We start from the raw sequence: 26,920 nt of genomic DNA, 5'->3' as shown, positions 1-26,920 counted from the left end.
ATCATGACAACTTTTGGAATGCTGAGCCCTAGCGCCACGTGAGAGTGCTTATTTTTGCTGATGTTGTTGTGGTGGCGAAACTCCAGAGCAGTTTCAATACGTGTGTTTTGATTTCGCTTTGCTGCCCTTTGAGTGTTAGATGTACTGTCAGGGGCATTTAGGAGAAGGCGTTGCGTACCACCTTTCGTTTGGTCTCAGGTAAACTACCCAAGGCCCTTGTTTTTATGTGCCCGTGCACAAGCTTGCCATTTGCTCAGGCATTTCTCCTCCCCCTAATTAGTCACCCCTGCTGTTGCCAGGGCCGGACTGGGAACCGAAATCGGCCCTGGCAAAGTGCTCAGCCGGCCCCCCCTCTACCCTGGGGGTGCGACCGCACTCTTTGCCAGGGCCGGTTTTCGGCCGCATTTGTTACAGGGCTGTTTTTGCAGCTATGCTGCAAAAAACGGCCCTGTAACAAATACGGCCCCCTGGGGCCCAAAACCGGCCCCCACCCATGCGGCCGACCGGGGGATTGCCCGGTGCCTGCAACGGCCAGTCCGGGCCTGGCTGTTGCTGCCCACGGCCGGCTGTACTTTGTCTCGCATTTCTCTCCCCCCCTCCCCACAGAAATGCCAAGAGCTTGTTAACGATTCTTTCTCTGCTGTAGCTGTATACCAAGTTAGAAGTGGGCCGTTTCAGAATGTAGACACTTCAGTGGCTGGTTCTTGTTATCTTTGCCGAGGTCTGTCTGTATGGGAGTAACCCAATTTTCAATGACAGCCCCGTGATTACGGGAAGGAATCACACCAACCCCCGCTTGTTAAAGAAGCGTGAGCGGTTATTCTGCACAAGAGAGGGTCTATTTCGAACATAAGACGAACTCGTCCTGCATTAAGGTACTGAACTAGGCGGGCATCTAGCTGGAGTCGTTTAAAAAAGCATGCGTCTGGCGTGGGGTCTGTGAGGTGAAAGGTCCGAGTGCTGAATTATGTTGACGTCGGAACCCACAGGGTTCCTGAGGGTTCAAGAACTACCATTGTCACCTTCAGACACAGCAAGGCCCCTCCCGTTAGGCAAGGCCGAAAGCAGGCTCACAGGCAGCATCTGAATGAAGAGAGGCTTAATCCCAGAAGAAAACCAGCACAAGTACGCGCCTCACCCTCACACTCACACCCACTCACCCTCACACACTCTCACCCTTAGACCCCCTCACCCCCCTCACCCCCACAACCCCTCACAACAACCCTCACCCTGACACCCCCTTATCCTCACACCCCCTCCCCCTCACACCCCCTCACACACACCCTCATACCCCCACACCACCTCACCCCCACACCCCCTCACCCCCTCACCCTCACACACACTCACCCTCACACACATCCTCACCCCCCTCACCCCCTCACCCCACACCCCTCACCCCCACACACCCCCTCACCCCCTCACACCCCCTACATCCACACACCCTCACCCTCACACCCCCTCACCCCCTTACACCCCCTCACCCCCACACACCCTCACCCTCACCCCTGCTCACTCTCACATCCCCTCACCCTCACACACCACACACACCCTCACACCCCCACACCCCCTCACCCACCCTCACCCTCACACACCCTCACCCTCGCACACCCTCACATCCCCTCACCCTCCCTCACACACCATCACACACACACCCCCTCACACCCCCTCACCCCCCCTCACCCTCACATCCCTTCGCCCTCACCCCCCCTCACACACCCTCACCCTCACACACCCTCACATCCCCTCACCCTCCCTCACACACCCTCACACACCCACCCTCACCAGCATAGCATAACAAAACATAGCATAGCATAACAAAACACAGCATAGCATAGCATAACAAAAACAAGCATAGGATAGCAAAACATAGCATAGCATAACAAAACATAGCATAACAAAACAAAGCATAATAAAACATAGCATAACAAAACATAGCATAACAAAACATAGCAAAACACAACAATACATAGCAAAACACAACAAAGCATAGCATAACAAAACATAGCATAACATAACAAAACATTGCATAACAAAACAAAGCACAAAGTATAATAAAGCATAGCACAACAAAACATAGCATAGCAAAACAAAACATATAATAGCATAGCAAAACATAGCATAGCATACAAAACAAAACATAGCAAAGCATAACAAAACATAGCATATCATAGCAAAACATAGCATATCATAATAAAACATAGCAAAGCATAACATAGCATAACATAGCAAAATATAGCAAAGCATAGCATAGCATAGCAAAACATAGCATAGCATAACAAAACACAGCATAGCATAACAAATCAAAGCATAGGATAGCAAAACAAAGCATAGCATAACAAAACGAAATATAGGATAGCAAAACAAAACATAGCATAGCATACAGCATCACTCAGCACCACCACAGCATCACTCAGGGGCACCACAACATCACTATGCGCTACCACAGCATCACTGAACGCCACTGCATCACTTGTTCGCCTTCACAACATCACTCAGCGCCATCACAGCATCAATCTGTGCACCCATTCAACAACAACTGGTTCAAATATGTTCTCTCACTGTTTCAAGCGTTATTACAAATATAACAAAAAGATGTTAATATTTCACTTCTTTTCTTGGATTTTCGTCACAATAAAATACACTTAACATAATCTTCACAAAAATTATTTACTAAAGTTTAAGCTATTGCCATTATAAATTACTATGACTTTTATTTAAGCATTAATTATTTAAAAAAATTAAAAGCCATTGTTATTTGTAATATCAATACATGCAAGTCACGTACATACAACACATATTGCATTACAAATGCTATAGGTGTCACATTTGCGAAAGTTAAAACTATTGGCTTTGTAAATGACAAAGCTATAATTTCGCTATTTTCAAAAACAAAACATAAATAAAAAATGTGTCATTTACAATACCAATAGCTCAAACTTTCCTAATGCGAGACCTATAGCATTGCACATGCTTGTTCCCATTTGTATTCGTAAATAGGCCCCTGATGTTTAAATGTTTAACAGGCCCAAGTATGGGCTCATGGGAAGAATTAACAATATGCGTGGGGGAAGGTCTAATGGCAGTAGAAATGGAACAGGAATAGCGTCAGAGTGACACTAGAATACATGTAGATGGCCTAACGGCAAAGTAGCTCAGCCTCCATGACTGAGAGCTGAAAAGCCAGTGTTTAAAGCTCATGTGTGTTACCTTGAATGAAGGTCAAGATGGATCCTACTGAAAACATCTGTAACAGATTGTGTATTATTGGTGCGAGAACTGACAAGGTGGGTATATTGAGTGGGAGTTGTCTAAGAAGGATCAGATCATATTCGGATCAGACAGCTACAGTCATAACAAGAGCCATTTTTCCCTGAAAAACAGCCTTTTCTTGGCATTAAATCGAATTTGCATACATCTACCTCAGCGCTCCCTTGCAGCATCGTAAAAGTCTGAGCTCTTGGCTCACGGCCTACTTTTGTTCCGCAGCCATGATGTGGCGATTTTACATGTTGAAAGCAAAACCTCGCCTCTCAGCAAGGGTCTGTATTTAGCCACATTCAACAGTCACATTGTTTTGAATGGGTTCCGTGCTCTACTGTGAATGTTTGTTTTCTCTTGAAGCTGCGGCGGCCCGCAGGCGACGCTGCTGAACTGCTGACTCAGCAGCCCGTCCTGCCAGCAGTAACCAGGAAACAAGCATTGTAAATGCAATAGGTCTCGCATTTGTTGGAGTTGGAGCAATTGGCATTGTAAATGGTAATGTTTATTACTATTACAATAGGTCTTGTATGTGTTGGAGTTATTGGCATTGTAAATGGCATTGCTTTTACTTATGTGTTATGGAGTGTATGTGGTGGGGTGTGGAATTATGTTAGTTGGATTTCACTAGTTGTGTAATTGTGTGGCGTGGAATTGTGTGGTGCTAGATGGATGGATGGCTGGCTGGGTGGATGGATGAATGAATGAGTGGATGGATGGATGGGTGAATGGATGACTGGATGGATGGATGGATGGATGGATGGATGGATGGATGGATGGATGGCTGTCTGGCTGGCTGGATGAATGGATGGATGGATGGATGGATGGATGTGTGGATGGAAGGAAGAATGGATGCATGGACCAGTAATTAGGATAGGCGGCTGGGCTGATAGATGCTTAGGATAAGTGCAGGGACAGATGTATGTATGCGTGGATGGATGAGAGTGCTCTGGATAGGTGGGTGGACAGATAGGTGCTTAAGATTGGTGCCAGGGTGGGTGGATGGCCGGCGGAAGATACAGCTACACTTGATAATTATTAATTATTTTTTCACAAAGGGAGCGTTTAACCCCTTGGCCGCAGCGGTAATTCCGTCGCGGCGCTAGGGGGCAGGGGGCCGCGCGGTGCCACCATGCTCGTGACGGAACCACTCAGTCACAAGCCGCGGTGGTGCTGTGCTTGTGACGGAATGGGTCAGTCACGGCCCCGCCCACTCAATGCAACGCTCAGCGCAGACGCGGAATCAGCGCCGCGCAGGCGCGGCCGCCGGGCTGTGACGGTACCATTCCGTCACCAGCACAGCCCCACCGTGGCTCGTGATGGAATGGTTCCGTCACAAGCACGCAAGGGGTTAAGTTGAGGCAATGGTTTAATGTCCATTCGTGGTTTCTGACATATAAAAGGCATATACGTATGACTGTCAGACAATGCCAGTGCCGTTCGAATAGTCCCTGTCGACAGTTTATTGAAATCATCTAATGGTGCACTTCACCCTAACCTACCTTTAAAACATTGTAACTATGATCAAGTGACCTCAGAACTCAGCTCAATAGAGAAGCTCTTGCTTGGTAGTAAAAAATGCTACGGATGTCTAAGCGCTCCATGGCTCAAGGGCGCAGGGCTCTCATCAGAGGAGGTGTTGTGCAGATCCCAGGTGAGCTAACAAAGGAGGGCCGCCTCTTTCCTTACAGGACGGTCCCTCCACAAATGTCGGAAGAGCCCGCTGAAGCAGTGACCACCTCGGTTTTCACCGTGAAGAAATGCAAATCCCTCCACTACCCTGACACTGTGACCTGGAATTTAAACACATGCACTGCCCCCACGCACACCCGCGCCTTCAAGCCTGACATTCGCGAATTGGGCCGACACAGTAGTATGGTCGGGGGTCCCATGCTGCATCAACCCCCTAGTGCAGGTTTAAAATGAGTATTTCTCTGCAAAGTCGAAACGCTACCTTCTGCCACATTCAAATTATCATAATTGTCTGCTTCTTTTTTTTTAAAGCACCCACCACCACCCAGAAATATCTTGGTGCTGTGAGTACATGGCGCAGGTGAACTTAGATAGAGTAGACTGGAATGGCAGCCTTATTTACCATGTACAATATTATATATTAAAAATCACAAAGCCATCACTTGCGCTTTTGCTCTACGATGAATATATTTAAAATACATAAACACTTACATTTTGTTTCTGTGTGCTCTGTCCGTGTGCAATGGATGTTATGCTTTGCAACAGGGCACACAGTGCGCTCAAGTGTAACAGGGTTTATTTTGGCATTTATCTTGTCACAGGTACTCAGCAAGTGCTGCGCTCTTTCATCACCATCTACACAAGTAAGATGGCAGCTATAGCGCCTTGACACACACTGGATGGAATGTGTGCTCTCTAAAAACAACTATTAAATGAGTAATTATTGAAAAAGCATTGCTTGATTTCGCAAAAGCTCGACCATGTTCTCACAGTTATCTGGTCCGTTCACAGGATAGGGTTAACCACTTGAAGACATCACCGGAATCCCCTCTCGCAGAGTAAATGCCGCATTGTGCTATAATTGCTGCCTTTCTGGAACCCATTACTGCCGCTCATTAGATCTTGTTTCGCTCAAACCAAGCTCCATATACAAAGCCTCCGCATGTTTTCATTTAGAGCTCGGCAAACGCCGCAATACCGCTAGTCGGTAAGTTACCACGTGTAAAGCTTCCAAGTCATATGACCGTGCCTGCACCCCAGAGTTCACACACAGCTTGCTTTCGAAGGCTGCATGAAATGATGGGCCGGGTGTGGTGTGGGGATCTAGGGAAGAAGAACCATATAAGAATAAATTGGGGGCAAATATCAGGGATCCCTTGAGTGCGGTCATCCCTGTAATGCAGGCCAGCTGTCCAGCGCACAGAAGCATCTGCCTTTCCAGTAGCACACGATTCTGGACACAGCATCTAGTTTTACATATTGCCTTGCTGCTCACCCCTAGTAGCCGAGGTTCCCTTTACCACACTTAACAATACTCGATTTTCCGACCTCGAGAGGATAAAAGGCTGAGCCAGCATTCCCAGATTCAGACACCCGACATATAAATCATAGCATAAGTCAGAGGCGAGCGTTTAACGCACTGCCCCTTAACGAGGGATTGGGCACAGGCCTAATTTGTCAGCTCTGATTCTAACAGATAATGAAAGAACCATCACCTCAACAAGCCTCAGAAGTCTAATAAACACAAATCCAACTAAACAAAAGCGCTCGCCATTGCGGGAAGGCAGACGGCCATCTCTTTTCAGTCAGCCGTGTTTATATTTGCATTGCGCGTTCACTTTCACTTTAAGTGAAAGCGCAATGCAAAAATAAGCAGGCGGCTGAGTGAAAAGAGATGGCCCGACAAAGATAAGAAAATGCTTCGTGACAGCCGCAAAGCAGATGAGACAGTCTGGATGGGCCGGACGAAAAGGCGAAAGGGCGCCAACAAAAATACCCCATTTCCAATGGGAGGCCGCCGCTTAGCATCAACGGTGATGCAAGCCAATGGTAATGAGGGGCAGGGGTTAGAGTCCCCTTCTAAAAACACCTCATCCACAATACCTCTTGCTGAGCGGGCAGCGCTTTGCGCTACGACGCTAGGCGAGACCTAAAAAGACCCCAGACAAGATTCCTCGACTCGCCGACTGTATGGAGAGAGACACTCCTTAGACATTTTGAAATTCCTTACTTACGTCATGGGGAATATGCGATTTCTCGACATTACTGCCTTTAATTGTTCATTAGGGCTAGAAACAGATAGAGACGTGTCTTACTCATTTATCGAGCAGTAGTCTTACCAGTAAAGAAAAATAAATTGACTTCACAATCCATTCGCCTTCATGAATTGCCCTAATTTGTTGGAGAAAAAATTATATAGAACAAAAAATGCACAACAGGAGTTGTAAAACTAACTAATACAGAGGCAGGGAACAGAGATAGCAGATGTGGTGGAAGTTACTGGCAAAACTGAAATCCCCCTTAAGTCCAGGACAAGGAACGACTTCCAGATAAAGTGTGTTGCTTGACTAGAGGTTAAAATATCCATCCCTTGTGCTTAAAAGGTTACATGACCCAAATCTATTTAGTCTCTCTCAACAAAAGTCATCACTGTTGTTGTCATTTTTTTATTGTATGTTGTACATGTATGTAAATGTCGATGTTAGAAAGGTTTATATTAAAAACTTGGTAAATGCGTCACAGAAGCAAGAAAGTGCCCTTTACAACTGAAGAAATGAAGAAATATTAACATCATCTCTTTGAGGAAAGTGGTTTGGTTTATTATATGGTATGGTTGTGCAACCTCACTGTGTAATAATGACGCAATTCTGTACTAGGTCCAGTTAAGTTTGTTTGTAAAACCTTAGGTTAGTCCTGAGTAGCTGTGGCTCAGAGCACTCAAGCTTTATAAAGGCAAAAAAGTGCAATGCACTAAGAATTAGCAAAATAGTTGCATAAGAACAAAATACAATAAAAAACCAGCATCAATTTCTAAAAATAGTTTGTATTTTATTTTTAAATAGGCACCTCAGCAACAAAAATCTACTGTCGGGTTCCGGAGATATGAATGTGTAATGAAAAAATAAATCAAACTTTTCTCTTAGCGCAATAAATCATTGTAACTACTGTGACTCGCAGTTTAGGTTTAGCCACAGCAGGTAAATTGAAAATGGCTACAAGGTCACTCTTGTGGCAATCAACTCCAGCAGGGAGCCAGTTATGGAGACCAATAAGACTCAGTTGAATAGTTGCCTTGCAGTTAAAGCAGTCTCTAGTCTAGTTCCAGGTTGTAGGAAAGTGGAATAGTATCTGGTATGGCTGGGTAGCCTTACCACGTAATATTATCACAATACCCAAACAATGGTTCTTGGATTCACACTTATAAATCCTTAGCGCAGTCCTGGTAATATGGCAAAGAACAGTCAAGCTTTACTGGAGGAACATGTGTTAACTATTTCAAAGTATCAACTTGGATGATAAGTAATTCACATAGCTCAAGAGAAATCAGATACCAATTTATAGAAATAGAGTGTATGGTTATCTTAATATAGATACCAATACAAACAACATTGTGCACATACAACCAGAGTTATAGATTTTCAAAACAATAGAAAATAAATGCAGTAAATACAGCAGACGTTTAACATTGCAGTCAATGGAAACAACTACTAGTGACAATCGGTCACTTAGGGGTCGAGTTGCCTTGTACCCTTCAGGGTAAAGGTGGTGCAAGTACCAGGACCAGGCCCCAACAGTCAGTTCAATTTTACCTGGCCCTTGGAGTCCGGGTGCAGAGTTGTCCTGGCTGTCCTTGGTGCTGAATGTGACCTGCGGTAAAGCTGCTTTTTACCATGGGCACAGTGCTGCTGAAAAGAAAATGCAAACTCACAAGAGTAGGGTCTTCAATCGCAGGTGTTGTGGAATGCCTTCTTAATATAGCATCGAGTCAAGGGGTCGGTTACCGGGCTGGTGACCAACAAGCCTTAGTAGCGGTAAGCACAGCGAAAAGCTTCTGTTACTTCCCTGCGTCCGGGGGAATGACGTAGTGGCCTGAAACATCGGAGCAAGTGAGACTACAACTCCCGCGATATCCTGGAACAACTGAATTTGGGAGATCACTCGGAGTGCCGATGTCCAGCGAATCTTTGGGTCCGATGAGGGTTTTATACCTGCAGTTTGCTGGGGACTAGTCCCACTAGTGAAAGGGAGACTGAAGATGCCTCTGGCGTCTACAGGGGCCCCTCTGCCAGGGAGGGCTGAGCATTATCCAATGACAAGGGTCATTCACTCAGTTCCAAATCTGTTGCCTCTGGGACAAAGTATCCCTCTTTTGCATTGTGTTGGTGGGAAAAGTCACAACACAGGTCTCCTCTTGGTCCTTCTTAGAAGTACGTTGTTCAGATCTGAGGTTCTGGTGGCATGGGGGGGTCTCTTAAATCCTAGATTTGGGGTAGTTAGGGGTGTGGGAGCTAGAGGCAATGGGCAGCTAGTCCCTGCCGGTAGTTCGCCCCGGAGGTAACCACATCTGGTTGTGTAGGTCACCTTTTCTACCCAAAACCCCCTATTTCTGCCCTCCTAAAGATGGCAGGATTCTCTTTTAGGTGTACAGATCAGGCTGCTCATTCTGGAGGTGTGGCCAGCCTTTCAGTATGTGTACACCACCTGCATACCTAATTTCCTGCCTTGCCCGGGTGTAAGCATGCCGGGTGTAAGCATGACTGTTAGAGTTACTTTCTCTGCCTGGGCCTCGGGGACGACTTTTCCTAAAACGGGGCATTGTCCTCTCCTGGTTAACCCAAGGTGCAGCAGGTGCAGTCCAGTCTTTGGTTAATCCTCTTTTGCTTCATCCAGGGAACAGGAGGGCAGTAATTTGGTGATATGATTTGAGGTATGGGTGCCAGGGGTGCCACTTTTATACCCCTTATGAGCCCAGGGGGATTGAACGGCTAACTTGAACTAACTATTGGACAGGCACACATATGACTTATTTCTGCAATTTCAGAAATTGCCAAAACATTGGTGTTTTAATGTTTCTTATTTGCTTTTTGTCTGTATGAAAAGTTACAGTATGCCACCTGCAGAAGGGCCTGGATTGACCTTCATATGCAAGCAACTAATTAGGTTCAAGGGTGCTAAGTTAATAGCAAGAATTATCAGACACTACCAGAATCCTAATTTTCCTTCCTGCTGTTCTCATCGCTTCCTCTTGTGCTCCTTGCTTATCTCATAGGATCATGCACCACTTTCTTCCTTGCACTCGTACTCACTCTTTGTCCATCAAACAGGAGCTAGACATATAGGAATCATATCTGGGTCTGACAGCAGCAAAGGGTAAGGCAGCGAAGGGTTGGCTGAGAGTGAGAGAGGTGGTTTCGACTGTCAGCAGATTCATGTGTTCATCGTGTTATTGGATTTGGATGTGGTCAGTACCACTACTTACTGTACCTTGGCCACCGTCACCTTTGACTTGGACCTATCATTTAGCGTGTGTCCAATGACTGGCATTTAGTAAAGCAACAGTAAGATCATATGCCTTATTTGGTGTTGCCTTCCTAACTATATTCCTCCTATTTTAACTTGATATCTGTTAAACGCCTACACTCTTATTCTAACAGCAGCCTTAAAGCCACTTCACCTGGAGAACCCATGGGGTTTGATTGTGCTACAGAAGTGTTATTAGTCGGTCAAAATAGTATAGTGTAACAAACATGCCTTAATCTTCTGTCATAAATCACAAAATATGCAATCATAGACCAATCAAAAAATATGGGAAAGAATAATTTTTCCAAATGGTTTTTCATATATAGCAATAAGCAAAATCCCAAAGCCGATCGAGAAATTAAAAAGGTGACGAAAACAGTACCACTTGTGTTAATGCGAACCAACTGAATTCATTCTTTTTTTAAAATTCTTTTTATTGATTACAGGTGAAATTCAAACACCATGCGATTACATATCACTACTTTCTTGCACATTACACACTTCTTGGCACAATAAACCCATCAACGAAAATTCATACACAGAATTCATTCTTACCAAAAGTGTTACAACATATACCTTTGTTATCTCTCTTTTATGTTGATGTATATGGACCAGTGAACCAACAAAGGATATCAGACTGCACCATTTAAAACCATATTTTTTTGTCAACAGGATCCTGGTTGTCAAAGACTATTTGCTTAGTGGATCCTATGACAGGACTGCACGCTGTTGGAGTGTGGACACCGGCAAGCAAATCCAAGCATTCTGCGGTCATCGGAATAGTGTCTTGACCCTGGCTAACTTTTGTTTAAACGAGGTACTGGAAGAATCAGAACTGGAGGGTAAACAAAGCAAAGAATTTCTAGTAACGGGCAGCACGGACTGCACAATCAAAATATGGGAAATTATCAGCGGGTGTTGTTATCAGACTTTGCGAGGACACTTGGGGGCAGTCCTGTGTGTGGCTCTTGATAAATCGAGTAAAGAGCTGTTCTCCGGCAGCACAGACTACACTATTCGGAGGTGGAACATGCTGACCGGTGACCAACTAAAAGTATTCAGTGATCATCAGGGATCTGTCATCTGCCTGGAGGTAAGAGCATGGAAATTTAAATGCAAGCTCAAGTGGGTAATATGTTTTGATCCTTTGTTTGGGTGGATAAAATAAATCAACAACGAAGGAGTATTACAAAATAAAGCAGGCACAGGAGGTTGGCCCTTGTGTTAAAGCGACTGAGTGCTTGCTGTGTTATCAATGTGTTTAGGTCTAAGGTCCATATCTTGCACTCACATGTGATCATTCGTCTCTCTACTGTAATGTGCCGCTTGGCTTAAAATGGGTCTGGTATAAATGAAGCCTTAAATTGATCATTTAATTTCAATGGTATCGCACCCGATAGACATGGCTGCAAACTACATTTCCTATAACGTCACATTAGGATCTTAATAAAGGTATGTCAAAGTTACAATTCAAAAAGCTGCAGGTAAGGTTGGATAAAAATGCTCCTAGAAGAGAGTGAACACTTCCCATCTTGATGCAGATTTGTACTATAGGTTAAAAAATATGAAGTTTATTTGTTAAACCCAAATTGGCACCTAATGTGTCCTCTTGTATAAAATTGTGCTCAATTTGAAATTGCTTGCAGAGGCTAACATTGTGTTTCCTGCAGCTCAGTGATCAAGAGCCACCCCCAGCATGCTTATGTTATTCTGATTTTCTCTTCCTTAAATGAGACCTTGAAATCATGCAGGTGCATTCCTGCTGCCTGTTCATGTGGGTACAATTTCACAAAGCCGTGGCCCTCTGCCAGCATAGAAATGGGGTATTTCCATGCACTACAGTTTTAGCTGTGTCCAAGCGGATAACTGGGTACATTTGTCACTGGAGGGAGTTCAGGGTGCCTTCTCGATTTCAGATTCATAGCCATTTTGGATTAGCATTTAGAGCTTTTTTATCGGCAATTGAGCAACTTTGTAAGTTCATTTACTTAGTAGTTGTGTGTGCAAAATGGACATTGTTGACTCACAACGATTGTTTATGATTTGAGGCGATTACTTTGATTTGTTTTGAGCGGAGAATGTCTCTCATAGGAAAACTGTCCGTGGTCAATGAATCGGGTGAGTCCTGAGTCGGAGGATCATCTGATTTGTCACCCTACAGGATGATGGCTACTTATTAGTGTGGAGAATGTTACCCGGACACGTTTGAATCATCGATCAAATAGCAGCCACCAAAACTCAATCACTTTGATGCTTATTTTGACAACTCCTTAAAATGGATGTAGGAAGTCTCCTTGAAAAACATTGCAAGCACCCAAAAATGTTGCTCTATTATATACATGGATGCAGAGGCAAAAAGACAGGAAGTGCAATGACTGCGTGCCGCAAAGAGGTGGCACACAGTCAGTGTAACCCCAGATGGCAACTCCTGCAAGGGGGAAAAGGATCCCATTGTTCATCGAGACATCCCCTGCAGGTGGATTTAGGGTGCAGTCACTCATCTCACCGGCCTGCGGGGGGCACTCTGTCCATCGTATGTAGTATAGGGGGGGAGGGGGTACCACTTGCGCTGAGAAAGATGGACTGGCTGTCTCACACAGTGATCCACCTTTCACTAATGCGCTGCTCTCAGGGAAGTGTATGTTCGCGGCTGGCCTCAGGGTAGTAAATGTGTTTTTAGTAATAGAGCACACTATGCCTGTTTGGGCCTCCCGGATCTGTTTAAAGATGCACTGTGGCACACACATGGGCAGTACACCCGTTCAATAATTGGAGCCCTGGTGTGATGGTTATTTTTTGGTCAATTTTTACGGCAAACTGATGCTTAAAAAAAAAGGAAAACAAAAACATGCTGCTGCCTAAACGTGGATGCTAAATGCATTCAATAAACGTGTTTAAAAAAAAGATGTTTATTCTATAGAACAGTACTTGTGCTCCATAGCAGGCATGCACACTTAGAACAGTTTTCGTTTTAAAACACAATATAGGAAAATATGATTCTTGTTCAAATACAATTTTATAAGCATTTCAGTCTGCATGTAAAATGCACTACACAAAAAGGACTAAAGTGGACTATGTCTCTCCCCACTTCATAGGACTCTTAAAGCAAACATTTCTGGAGTAGAAGACAGTCACCATATCGCATCAGTGCACCTGGAAGAGGAAGTTAGTGGCAGCTGGCCTGTTGGAGGGTGGTGGAGTGGGGAGGGGGTGGGGGTCGGGGGAAGTAAAGTATTTTAAAAAATGAAAAATAACTACACTTACCATGCTGTGAGGACGTCCTCTTCGCTCCATTCTTCTCCAGGCAGACAGGCTCTGATGCAGGACTCAGAAAACTGCACTAACCAATTCTGGCAATGCTCTCATGCATCGTGAAAGCAGCGCCATGATTGGAGGGAACAGCCTCCTTTGGCATGCCTGAGGACACTGGAGCCCTATGCTTTCTTTAACCCAGCTGTCTACGGTAGCTGGGTTAGAGAGGTTTAAAATGCACATGTCCGGCAGGCCGTCGCAAGATGGCCGGCCAAAGAGACATGCACACTTTAAACTTAAGGTGCCCTGCCCCTCACTGCTTTCTGCTGCTGCCTGACTGGCAGCAGCAGAAAGCCCCACCCTCTATCTTGACGCTTGGCTCGGGGTTTTCAAAAATAACCTGGTAATACATTTACTTTATTACCATTAATTTTCATCTCTGGGGTCAGTTTGATTGGGGCGACGCACCTCCATCTCAAATGAAGAGCTCCCCTGAAGGAAGTACACAGAGGGCATAGATGATTCATCTCCGCAGTACTCCCTTCAGGGCCCCCAGATTTTGACAGATTGTTTTAGGAAATCCTCTACCTTCATACTCAAACCTTTTTACCAGACAACAATGCATATTAGCTCACCAGTGCATCAGGGTCAGAATCTGGACGCCACCACACCTCCGGCTAATCAGGAGCCCTAGGCTATAAGAGAAGTCTGTCTGTCAGTGGTAGTTGTGTTCCCAGTGAATTCTTCAGGCATTCAAGAATGTCTTCCAAGTATTTCATCACTTTGGGACACACCCATTTGGTTTGAAAAGGCTTCCCACCTGTGCACACCCTCACAGACTAGCAATAAATTCTGTTTTCTCCATCTTCTATAGTCTGGTCCCGGTGTAAGAGATACAGTGTAGTACTTTTAATTGGTCAAGCCTAATGCATGCTTGAATGACACCCTCTTTTGGGTATTGTAGAGCGTCTTCCTAGTCCCTGTCATTTAGGTCCCACACGTTTGCCTCCCACATTTCCTTCAGTTAACATAGCTTCCTTGGAGTGTTGTTGATAAGTGTTTTATAAATAAGGAAGACTGTTTTCGGACTACCTATTCATAAAAAAGTCTGTGTTACAGCTGGCCCCTTCTGTCATCTGGGTGTACACTGTAGCATGAGCCCTCAAGGCGTGGCATAGCCTCAGATATCTGAGCTACTCAATAAGTTCGAGGCTTAGAGGTTCTAGCTCTGCAAAGGGCTTCAGTCCGTTGGACCCACAGGTATTCCAAAACATAGAGTTTCCTATTACATTATTAGAGATGCCTGTCTTATACCAGCCACGCAACCCATTCAGCTAATTTACTTCCTTCAATCTGTTTCCCTTCCATAGACGTGAATAACTAGTCAGTGTATTTTACCATCCCAGCCTTCTAGTATCCACCCTTCTTGCAGCCACCCTTCTTGCCCCAGTCACCGCAGCAGTCCCTGGGCTTCCTCGCCCACAGCGTGCCTCCTGGTATCCAGCTTCCTCGATGGCATGTCTGTCTATTCTGACTAGAGGTTCCTGTGTCCATTCATTATTACCACTAAGGGCTCAAGGACCACCAGACTCATGGTGGTGAGGAGGTGGCTGTCCAGCAACCGCCACACTGGTTGGCCAACCACCCCATTATGACTTGTGGGGGTTAGACCGCCATGGGGCCGCCACCACCAGGGAACTGCATTCCCTGGAGGCGACGTGACAGTCCAGAGACTGCCATATGCTTGGTGGCACCGCCGTGGTCACACCAAGCATATTACGAGTTTCCTCACCAACACGGTTTTCATGGAAGTTCCACAGCCATGAAAACCGGGGTGGAGGGGAAAAAAAGGGGGCTCTACTGGGTCTCCTGGTGCTTCGCGTCATGTGGATGTACACAGAGGGGCACAACATGTGCCCCTCTGTGTGCCTGCACACCAGTTTTTGCACGGTATGGATGTTACAGTCCATGTCGTCCAGGAACCTTGTGTGGCGTTCCCACTGCGATGCCTTTTTCAAAGGTACCGCCGCCTTTGATAGAGGCACTGCAGTGAGAACCGCCACACAGCCTGCCTTCCAGGCCACTTTTAAGTTATAATCTGGTGGGTGGGCGGCAGCGACTCTTGGCGATGTGGGGGCATGGCGATGGCAGGCCACCCGCACCGCCAAAAGTCATAATTGGGCCCTAAATTAGTGATCCTGTAGTATTTTTTTAGGTCAGAAATCAGTGCTTGATTTGTAAAATAACAATTGCTGGTGCTGCACCCGGCACTGACAAATGTCGGGATTGATGAATACCAAGTCTGCGTTGTCTGGATTCCACCTCTCGCCTCTTTCTTCCCCCACTATGCACTCCCTGCTCCTTAATTTCACTGTTGTAGGTTCTTTTTTTGCTGCTTTCTCCAGTTGTAACTGTTCTTCCATCTTTCTCTTCTTCCTTCTTCTGTGTTTTTCTATCTCTTGCTCTGGGTTATAGTCTGATGAGTAAAGGTAAGTGCTGGTCCACACCAATGAGTGGCGGTTGGCCCACCTGCAATGACCGGCTGAAATTAAGCACTGTCTGGGAATGATATTTCCCTTTGGTATTCACCTCTAGTCTGGTTTTAAATGCAATGCATGGGCGCTTCTCGTCCATAACAATGTACAAAGTGAAAGTCCGACTTGTGAAAGAAAGTTTTGGGTCCCCATTATGGCATACTGTGCAGCACATATAGGAATTTCGGGAGCACTGCCATTTTATACAAAGCAAGAAACCCCAATAGCGAGAGGGGCAATGACTTCCAATTTGGGCATCTCTCTAGGAATTGGATAGAATCTCATAAAAGTTATTTTTATGGAAGTCAGCCACTCTCCTTGTGACATATATTTCCAGATGTCTGAACCTGTCGATTTCCACTCGAAAGGGGCAAATATATAAATATATCCCGCCATTTATCCTATGCCGATAAAGCATATAACACAGACTTGAATAATAATTCATAACATTGTAGCTAGAGCTTTTCCCGAAAAGCTTGAAGACTGAATCTTCCCTATCTAATGTTGTCACCAGGTCCGCGACATATATCAGGATATCAATCATGTTTATTGATATTCATTCATCCAAATCAGCACTCCATCAGAGTCAATCTCAATTGTACTAAATAAAGCACACACAAAAGGGTTCGTGGCTGGAGCCAGGCCTGAAAGGATCTTCTAAAGGAAGTCATCTCCATCTTAGCGCTAAGACGAAGAACAATGTAAGCCCAAGTAGAGAGAGTTGGTGTAAACCGGCGTAAAATCTAATAAGCACTGCTACTCCATTTTTAAGGGCATCCGAATTAGAAAAAAAAAGACACTAGCTTTCTGAGCTGCCTAAGCAGAATAATATGCAATAAAATGGCATCTGTGGTCTGTGATTTCAGTGTTAAACTGCTACCAGTAACTACTCACAGACTTTTTGCCGTATCTAAGGCGATGGGCAAGACACCCATTGCTTAGTCCAATGTATGCCTTTCCAGAGGTCTAGTCGGTTGTTAATGACTACCACCTCAGTTTTCTACGCGCTCAGTTTCAGGAAATAGCAGCCCATCCAGTTCTAAATGTAACGCATCACATTTTAAAATGCAATTTGAGATGAAGGAGAACCATTGAAATGCAGCAAGATCTCCAAATCATCTGCATTCTTGTACAGTTTGCAGCCTTTAGAGGCAAGATCTTTAACCAAGGGTCAAACTTAGATATTGAAGAGATATGGAGATAACCAAAAATGATGACAATTGTGCTGCTCGTGTGCGGCCTGTTAAGAAAAGACTTAAGTCACAGCAGCTCAGATCCCTTGAAGCTGGTCAACCCGAAATGGTGTAATCTATAACAAGAGCTATTTCTGATCAATGAAAATAGTCCCACGCTACTAATGCCTTTGATCATTGTTGCAGTAGTGGCCACTTCAAATACAATCACAATATTGACCACAACTTGCAGGATTCTTAGTAGTGACTACCAGGATTTTAGACAAAATATTGAGTTTGAAATATCACACCTCATAAATTTCTGAAAAAAAGTATTATGATGCAAACATATCATGGCTTAGAATATCGTTGTCAAGAATATCATGTTTTTAGTAAGTAATATCGTTTTCGGAATATCTTTGTATTTTAATATTGTTTTCAGTAATATAGTTGCTAAATATATTGTTTTAGAAGTATTTTAATGAGTTTTAGGAGCTCATTACGATGGCGTAACGATTGCCACCGCCGGCCATGGCGATTGTTCCGCCATCGTCATGAGATTTACCCCCGCCACATTATGAAGGCGGTGGGTATTGCGGCGGTCCGTCCACCACTTTTTCACCGGTGGCAATCATCACGATTGCCTGCCGGGCGGAGCAGGGGCACTAATATGGTGGCGGTGCCTAGCAGGCACCGTCCGCAATATTAGGATGTCAAGTTTGAAAGGCCTTTCCATGGGGCAACGCCGCCATGGAAAGGCTGGCGGGGATCGGGTCCAGGGGCCCGTTGCGGGCCCCCGTTTTGTCTGGGGGAGGTTTGGTGCATTTGGGGGGTACTTATGGTACACCCCTACATTTTACGGCACCAAGTGGCAGGCACTGTGTGGTGTCTGGCATGTGGTGCAGTGAAATGCCTGGCATGCCATTTTAACATTGGGGCGGGTGCTGCTGTCAGCAGCACCTGCCGCAATGTTAAATTGCAGAATCTGACCACCATGGTGTCGGTCGCTTCCGAATTCGCGGTGCGGGCCTGTCGCATGTCTGGCGGCCGGTCCCAAAACCGCAGGGATTGCGGGTGGACTCGGGTGTGCCCACCATCCTAATGAGCCCCTATGTTATTATATTAATTTTAGTTTTTAGCATTGCTGGTATAAATGTTAATGTTTAAAATTGTAGTTTATAATTTTAAGTGTTTTTTTTTTCATTTAATGGTATTCGTGATATATGGTGTACTAGTGGGTTTTTGGGTTAGGAAGGTGACAGGGTGGGAAGTCATTCCAGTTATAAAATCTTTTAATTTACTGTTGATTTAATTTTCTTTGGTAATGACATTTTTAATTGATAATTCATTTTGCAATGTTTTAGTGTTATATGATATTTTTAATTTAAAATTAATTATTTTAGTTTTAATATAGTTACAGTAAGTTATATTTTTTGATTGCAGATTGTTGGGCATGTAAGTATATAGGGTGGTAAGTTAAGTTACAACAAAATAAATTGTATTCTATATTAGTTGTTAATTGTAAAATCATTATATAATGCATTGTTAATTATGTAAGTAGTTAATTACCTATTTACATACGTTTCACATTAATGGTGGTTTGTTCGTTTTGTAGGGGTACAGGCTGTGAATTGTAATAATTTTAAAAAAATGAAATTATTATTAGTTTTAAATTGTTAATGAATTATTTAATGAATTGTTAATTATGTAAATAGTTTACTACTGATTTATATAAGTTATATTTTAGCTCTGGGTTGTTGAGTTTGTAGGAGAATGTGGGGATTAGTAGAAATAATTTCAATGTTCTTTAATGTAATATTACTTTTTTTTATAAAAAAACATTTTAATTTGATTATTTATGTATATTGCCTAATTTATTAAATATTTGTTAACTTTTGTAATGTTTTATTTTTCAAATATGTTTTTCTTTTATATTTATTAAACATGTATTTTTTAATACTGCGTTATTGTTCTAGGTGAGTAGGTTGGTAAGAAAACATCTTTTATATTAAGGTATATATTTATGAAATGTATTAATTGGAAATTAACTATGTATAATGTTTATGAATATATAAATATATATTTAGATATATATATATATATATATTTTTTGTTTTAAACATTGTTTAATTTAATGGTAAGTGTTTTAAAATGAATTTCTTTCTTTCTTTATTTATTGTTTTTTAAATAGATGATTTATTAGTGAATTTTTTTAGTCATTGAAGTTGATAATATTATATCTAATGCAGTTTTGTAAAGCTATTTGTTAATTTTTATTACACATAGATATATTTATTAAACCCATCCGAAGTCCAACACTTTCCCTGGTTTTGCACTGACTGCAGTAGGAATAATATATCTTACCCTTCAAAGTCCAACCCTTTCTCTATTATTGCTTGGACTGGAGTGGGAATAGTCAATTTAACCCCTCCAAAGTCAACACTTTCCCTACTATTGTGCTGACTGGAGTAGGACTAATAAATTTAACCCCTTCAAATTCCAATGCATAGACTGGAACACTTTGCCGACTGTGCTGCAGACTGGAGTAGGAATAGTAAATCTACCCACCGTAGTCCAACGCTTCTCCTACTGTTGTTTAGTCTGGAGTGGAAATAGTAAATTTCACTCTTCTGAAGTCCAACACTTTACCTACTGTTTCTTAGACTGCAGTGGGAATAGTAAATCTAATCCCTCCAAAGTTCAACACTTTCCCTAATGCTCCTTAGACAGTAGCGAAAATTATAAATGTAACACCTCTGAAGTCCAACACTTGCCCAACTGCTGCACTTACTGGAGTAGAAATAGTACATCTAACTCCTCCGAAGTCCATCACTTTCCCTACTATTACCTAACCTGGAGTGGAAATAGTATATTTAATAATTGTCCACCTGTTGTTTACTGAGCCAAAATGCGGGATAAACTGTGATTAGCGGGCCTTTTGTCCCAAAATTTGAAACATAATCAATATTGTACCATTTTATTTTGCAAATATTCACCTGTATATCGGGCAAAGAGAAGATTAAAAACAATAGCATACTGTGAGCTCACAATTCTCCTCATACATATTGCCAATTAAAAAACATTTTTTTTCGCTGTTTATCCAGCCTGACATGAGAGGAAGCTGGTCGATACAAAACTACAGAAAGCCAGATATTCTGCCTGCTCTAGCCAGTCCAGGGGCATCCAATGTGTAGCTAGTGAGACTGGTACTATGAATATGAAATGTGCATCTTGCAAATTAATTTACTACTTGCTAAGCCAGCAAGGCTGAGTAGGTGGGAAACCGGTCTAAAGCAAACGTGCAACCCAAATGTCGCATATTCACCTTCTATGGTTGTCAACACTGACATCAACCACTGCCCACGACCCAAACAGTGGCTGCTCAAAGAAGTTGCTCCTTGTAGCTATTTTGTCCGGGGGGACATTTATCATTTTAAATCTATTGTGAACATGCTCCATTACACCCAAACTGCACCTCATTTTTCTCTCCCTTTTTGTTAGAATCTCTCTAAATACACCTCAACTTTACTTACTCATGGATAGAAAAGGAGAATTTGGGGGGCTGCCGACCACAGGGAGGTCTGCCGTGAGGTATTTTGGGGGAGTGGAGCAGTCGGACAACTGCTCTAGGTTTGGGCATTTTTTGGGCTACTTATGTTGTTAGAACTGCTTTAAATAATATGTAAGAAATAGGTTAAAGGTTTAAGGACACAGGTGATGTGACGTTTTGTAACAAACACGTAACTGCTAAGTAACTTTTATTTAACCTTTTGTAGTAAGCATCGTTCATGTTGCTATATAAGTGGCTGCCTGTAGAGCAGCAAATTGAGACCAGTTGTCTACCTGTATTGAAATAGCTACTCTCCCTGTCGCTACAGTAAAAACTGTGTTTGAGGAATCGTGTCTTTTTCTTTATCTCAGTTTCCCTGCAACAAATGTCACGGAGTCTGATATCAGGAATAATTTTGTCAAACTCTCCGCCACCTTAGGTCCAATGGACCACTAAGATCATAAACACCTCTCTACTCATGGGGTATCCTCTGGACCATCAAATATGCAATCATAACTCCACTCCTAAAATATAAAAAAAAAGCCTTTTACGGATCCTGAAAATCTTAAGGCTAATCTTGGACCGACCTTGTGTTGCAAAGGCACTAGAAACCTTTGTTACCTGCTAGTTGTCCCCATAAGTGAAGTGTTCATGACTTCTGATCTGGCTTTTTTCCTCCTCATGGTACAGAAGCAACACTTTACAATGTCTCAGACTAGGGTAACATGTGTATTGTGGTTCTATCATACCTCACAGGAATATTTAATGCCATCAAGTACTCCTTGATAGACTGTCAATATCACCAGGCATGGCTGAAATGATGATTAGTGTTGTATGTGCAACAGTTAGAAGCCTTTCAATCAATGTCTTGTGAGAAAGACGTCTGCCTGTTACTTGCCATTGCATTGGGTTTATGGAAGCCGTGCCTATGCAAATTTTACATCTGGGATGTTACAGAGCTTCAGTATGTTACTGTGACTTTGAAGTTATTGGCTTACTTAAGAGTGAAAAGTGCAGTATGCTACCTTTTAGAGCTGTACTGACCACCTTCTGAATCAAGTTACACATATTTGTTTTGGTAAAGTGATCTGCTTTAGCATATGACTTGGACTCCTGATTTCATTGTGATAAATAAACTGGAATTTCACACTGCAACAGTGTTTGAAACATTGGCTTTTCACATTTACACTTTGTTAGATTCTTTCCAGAGAGTGTTATTCCCCATCCATCCCATGGCCCATGGTCTTTCTGCTATGGTGTTTAATTTTAGGTCGCGATTAAATAGTTATAATAAGGCGAATAAATGTTTTCTGATTTTTGTATATGTATTATCCTTTTCACACTTTCGGTCACAGATAAACAATTTTAGACTATTCAGTAGGCTTTTCAGCAACCAAATCATTCGCTGAATTTGTAAATGGAGCTTGGTTGAAACGGAAGGGGAAGTGCCTGGGGGTCACTTGTGTGTGATGTTTACAGCACCTCATACATCCTGCTCCTGACTCTCCCAATACCATCTGGGCTTTCTGTCTTTCCAGTTGGACTCTTTAGTGGCCTGCTTTATATCTACCTGTCACTCTACAGTGTCTCTAACACTCACCATAAAATTAATCTAAAAATTTCAAAAGATAGAAAATTACCTTAAGGCGGCAACACCACACTAACACATGACCCAAACAACATAGAAGGGGGTAAAAGCGATCAGTCCAGCACTACACACTTTCAATGCCCTCTAAGAAAAAGATTTTCTCAACATTATCATCACAAGAAAACCATCAGGATCACCTTCAGATCCAGTATATCCAAAAAAGTTTAAAGATATCCTTTCCACAACATGTGTAGGGGAGGGAGCTAGATGCTTACTCAACTATTCCCTGGAAGTAGGTTCTTTCACACCTGAGCTTAAAGCCTCCTGCCGTAGACCATTTTTCAAAAAGAAAAAACTTCAATCCATCTTATCTATCAAACTAAAGGCTGATATCAAATGGACCACACTTGGGAAAAATATTTGAAAGAGTAGTGTTTACCGAACTTTCACATTTTATGGAAGATAATGACAATGTCAGACCAATAGTCTGGCTTCAGCTGCTGGGTAGCAGAAGCACAGAGTCAGCCACTAAATCCACTTGGGATGATCTAAAACTCAACAGTGGTCAAGAACAGAGCGGCCGCCCTATTGCTTCTGGGTTTATCCGCTGCATTTGACACTGTCCACCACCACATTCTACTACAAAGATCCTATCATCTAAGAGTTTTTGAGATGCTCTAAAATGGATTGCTTCTTATCCTGGACATGAGCAGGGTATAGTTTACCTATCACCTTTGACATCAGATCCTAGCAACCAACACTGTGGCATCAATTAAGGATGCATCATATCCCACGTTTATTCAACATTTACCTAATCCCCTTCTGAAACCTAATTAAATCATTCAACCTCACCTGTTACAACTATACAGAAGACATCCAATTCATTCTAAAAATAAATGGCCCAGAAAACCTCTACAACTCAAAAGATGGTGACTGCCTTTGCGTTATAAATATTTGGATGCTCAATAACAATCTAAAGCGCGACACTGCAAAGACCGAGATCATGACTTGTGGACAATGGCAAACATACTAACCAACTGCAACATGGCTCAAGGTACTCCAAACACTGCCAACAACATCAAGAGAAGTCAGAAACCTAGGAGTAACCATGGATTCACACCCATCCTTGATTCAAATAGTATCGCAAAGAGTGACATCTACACAATGAAATCAATGTATCATATCTTCCCATACCTTGGATACTAACAGAAACTGCAATCCATTGTCAGCAAGCTAACCCATACATTATGTTTCCTCATAAGCGCATGGGCTTCGGATTGGGAGCAAGTTATTCCCTGTCAGACTTGGGTGCTCCCTTCTGGACCAGTCTCTCTTTTATCCAGCACTAGTATGTGTGTTTGTGTGTGTGTATGTATATATATATGTGTATGTGTGTGTGCGTATATATATATTTGGTGTACTAACAGGAAAAAGAACTTGATGTTCGAAATGTGTAGGAGGAGGAGAAGAATGGTCTAAATAAAGAATCCTGATTAAGCCAAGGAGAGTGCTGTGTACTTGTTCTCTTGTTGGATAATATTTTGCGAGAACTGGCCTTTTCTCGCCACGAGCACCAGCTGGACTGTGCTCCCCCCCCCGTTAAGGACCGTGTTGTTGATATATATATATATATATATATATATATATATATATATATATACATACACACACATATATATGTACACAGACACACACACACACATGTCGTAGTAATGAATGCAAAATCCATTTTTTTAATCTAATGTAATATAAATAATGTTATTGATTATGTTACACTATCCCCCTTTCTCTCTCTCCCTCTGTGTGTGTGTGTGTGTATATATATATATATATATATACACATACATGCACACACATATTTATATAATTACAAGCATATACTTATTTAAACACACATATATATGTGTTTGTGTACTTCTAAAAGTATACATTTACATATAGTATTAAATAATAGTGGAATGTAATCAATTTACATTATATTACATGTATATATTAAAATAGTTACGATTTACTACTTTAAAATTTATATTACAAAATCGATATTTGTGTATGTTTTTGGATGATATTAGTGTCCACAATATTTTTTTCTGATAGTTTGGTTCTTACCTTTATAAGTATAGGAACACAATATTATGGTAGACAATATATTGTGACACAATAATTTTGTCAACGATATTATTTACCACAATGTTGTGTCATTGTTCCGACACCTCAGATGTATGTCACAATATTGAGTGGCAAAATGCTGTCATGCCAAAATATCCTATCCAGAATATAGACTAATAAAATATCATGAAAGTGTATGTGTGTATATATATATATATATATATATATATATATATATATGTATATATATATATTCACTGAAAAAACCATAGGTTATAGACCATATATAGTTAGGAATTAGCATTTAAAAAACCTTATTTTACTCACACAAAACCATTGAAATTCCATATATAGTTAGTTGCACTAACTATATATTGCGCACCCGCAATCCACTGCTGATGATGTCACATATTACATCATTCATGACATGGTCAGTGACATCACTGATGACATCACTGATGACATCTCAAATGACATCACTGATGACATCACTGATGACAACATCCAGTGACTATGTTTCTGTAAAGTTAAAATATGTCTTACATATTGAAGAATGAGTGGATGTATAAGTGTCTGGACGAAGGATTTAGTAGGTGCATGACTGAATGTATGAGTGAGTGATTAAATGTGTCTCACTGAGTGCATGGGTTAGTGACTAAACTGTCTTAATTTGTGCATCATTATGTCTGTTGTTCTGTAAACTGCTGCATGTGTTGATCAGTAGCTATATGAGTAACTATATGGGTTATTGATTGATTGCCCAAGTATTTGCATGGGAGACTGAGTGTGTGTGTGGCTGGATGGGAGGTGTGTGACTCTGTACAGATCAATGTGTACTTGTATCAATGATTGTATAAGAGAGTAAGTATGTGTTAGTATATGGTTGAAAACGTAAGGTGCTCTATGTTTAACTGTATAGAGTAGAAAATGGAAGTGTGATTGATTCTTTACAGGACTGACTAGGTGTGTGAGTAACTCCATGGATGAGTGGCAGAGTGTGAGTGTCTGTATAGGTGTATGAGTGCATATGATTGTGTTGTAAACATGAGTGATTGTATGTATGAATGATTGTATGGGTGAATGAGTGAATGTGTGTGTAGACGTAGGAATCAGTGAGTACGTATGTAGTAACTAGTATTGGTGTGTCAATGGTTTCAAAAATTATACTCTGTTTTTAACACTGGGTGAAACAGAGGTTATATTAAAATGTGAGGAGATGCATTGTATTGTCACATGAATGATATCATCAGTGATGTGATCATTGATGTCAAGTGAGATGTCATCAGTGATGTCATTTGAGATGTCATCAGTGATGTCATCAGTGATGTCACTGACCATGTCATGAATGATGTAATATGTGACATCATCAGCAGTGGATTGCGGGTGCGCAATATATAGTTAGTGCAACTAACTATATATGGAATTTCAATGGTTTTGTGTGAGTAAAATAAGGTTTTTTAAATGCTAATTCCTAACTATATATGGTCTATAACCTATGGTTTTTTCAGTGAATTTTCAAGGTTTTGTAAATGCTAATTCCTAACTATATATGGTCTATAACCTATGGTTTTTTCAGTGAATTTCAATGGTTTTTTAATAGCAAATATCATAAGCTGTCGAATGTCAAGTACGTGGTAAGAATTTTTTTTTTCGTGTTTATGCACACTGATCTGCTTTGATTGCTGCCCCCCACCCCTCATTTCTATTAGGAGTACTCTCTCTTTGCAGATAGTGAAGGGTAGTTAATGCAGCCCTTTCCCCCTTTGTAATCCGTCGTGCCTGCTTCTCTCTCCATTTGATTGATTGTTCTCTTTGGTTCATTCTCTATTTACAAACAAGCACAGAGTCGCAATACTCTGTTTAGTCTTTGCAGATAGCGAAAAATCGTGTAAAAAAACAAAAGGAATCGAGCAAAATCAGTAGGCCACTAATGGGATCTCTTTTGACCTCGCTAAAATAGAAACATTAGGAACAACCTGTTGAAAATAGCAATGCGTATGTATATAAGCGGCGTTCATTTGTGTTCACAGTACCCCTTGTTGATTGTTTCAATCGAGCATTGAATTGTTCGAAGTTAATTCTCTTAACGATCTTCTCTACCTGCAAACGAGGAAGAATAGGAATATTCTATCTCCCTTTGCAGATAGTGAAGGGTAGGTAACGCAAGCCTTTAACACGTCGTACCTATTTCATTCCTCATTGATTGATTGATTGTCCGAACATTGACTGTTTGGGAATTAGTTCTTTTTGGAGGTATTCCCTGTTTGCAAATAAACGTAGGAAAATCTTTGCAAGTAGTGAAAGGGTACGTAATGCGGACCGTTCTCCCCCGTTGTAATCTGTCATGCCTATCTACTCCCCACTGATTGATGCACCTTTTTCACCCGGACCATTTACTAGAGATACGTCATCTGGCCCGACCAGAGAGCACCCCTAGTGAAAAGGACATATGCAATAATAACGAAGT

General features: G+C 42.2%; 1 protein-coding gene across 1 annotated transcript in view; it reads left to right on the top strand.

The window, feature by feature from the left end:
* WDR86 (WD repeat domain 86) overlaps window positions 1-26,920 on the top strand; it is a 292,136-nt gene that overhangs the window by 42,244 nt on the left and 222,972 nt on the right. Inside the window, exon 4 of the mRNA XM_078664348.1 lies at window positions 10,924-11,344. Within this exon, the coding sequence (XP_078520474.1) occupies window positions 10,924-11,344 (421 nt within the window). The remainder of the gene's footprint in view (window positions 1-10,923; window positions 11,345-26,920) is intronic.

This window comes from Lissotriton helveticus, chromosome 10 (assembly GCF_964261635.1).
Source record: "Lissotriton helveticus chromosome 10, aLisHel1.1, whole genome shotgun sequence".
NCBI classification, from domain to species: Eukaryota; Metazoa; Chordata; class Amphibia; order Caudata; family Salamandridae; genus Lissotriton; species Lissotriton helveticus.
Note: the sequence above shows the minus strand (reverse complement) of the source record. Positions and strands in the feature narration are given on the sequence as shown.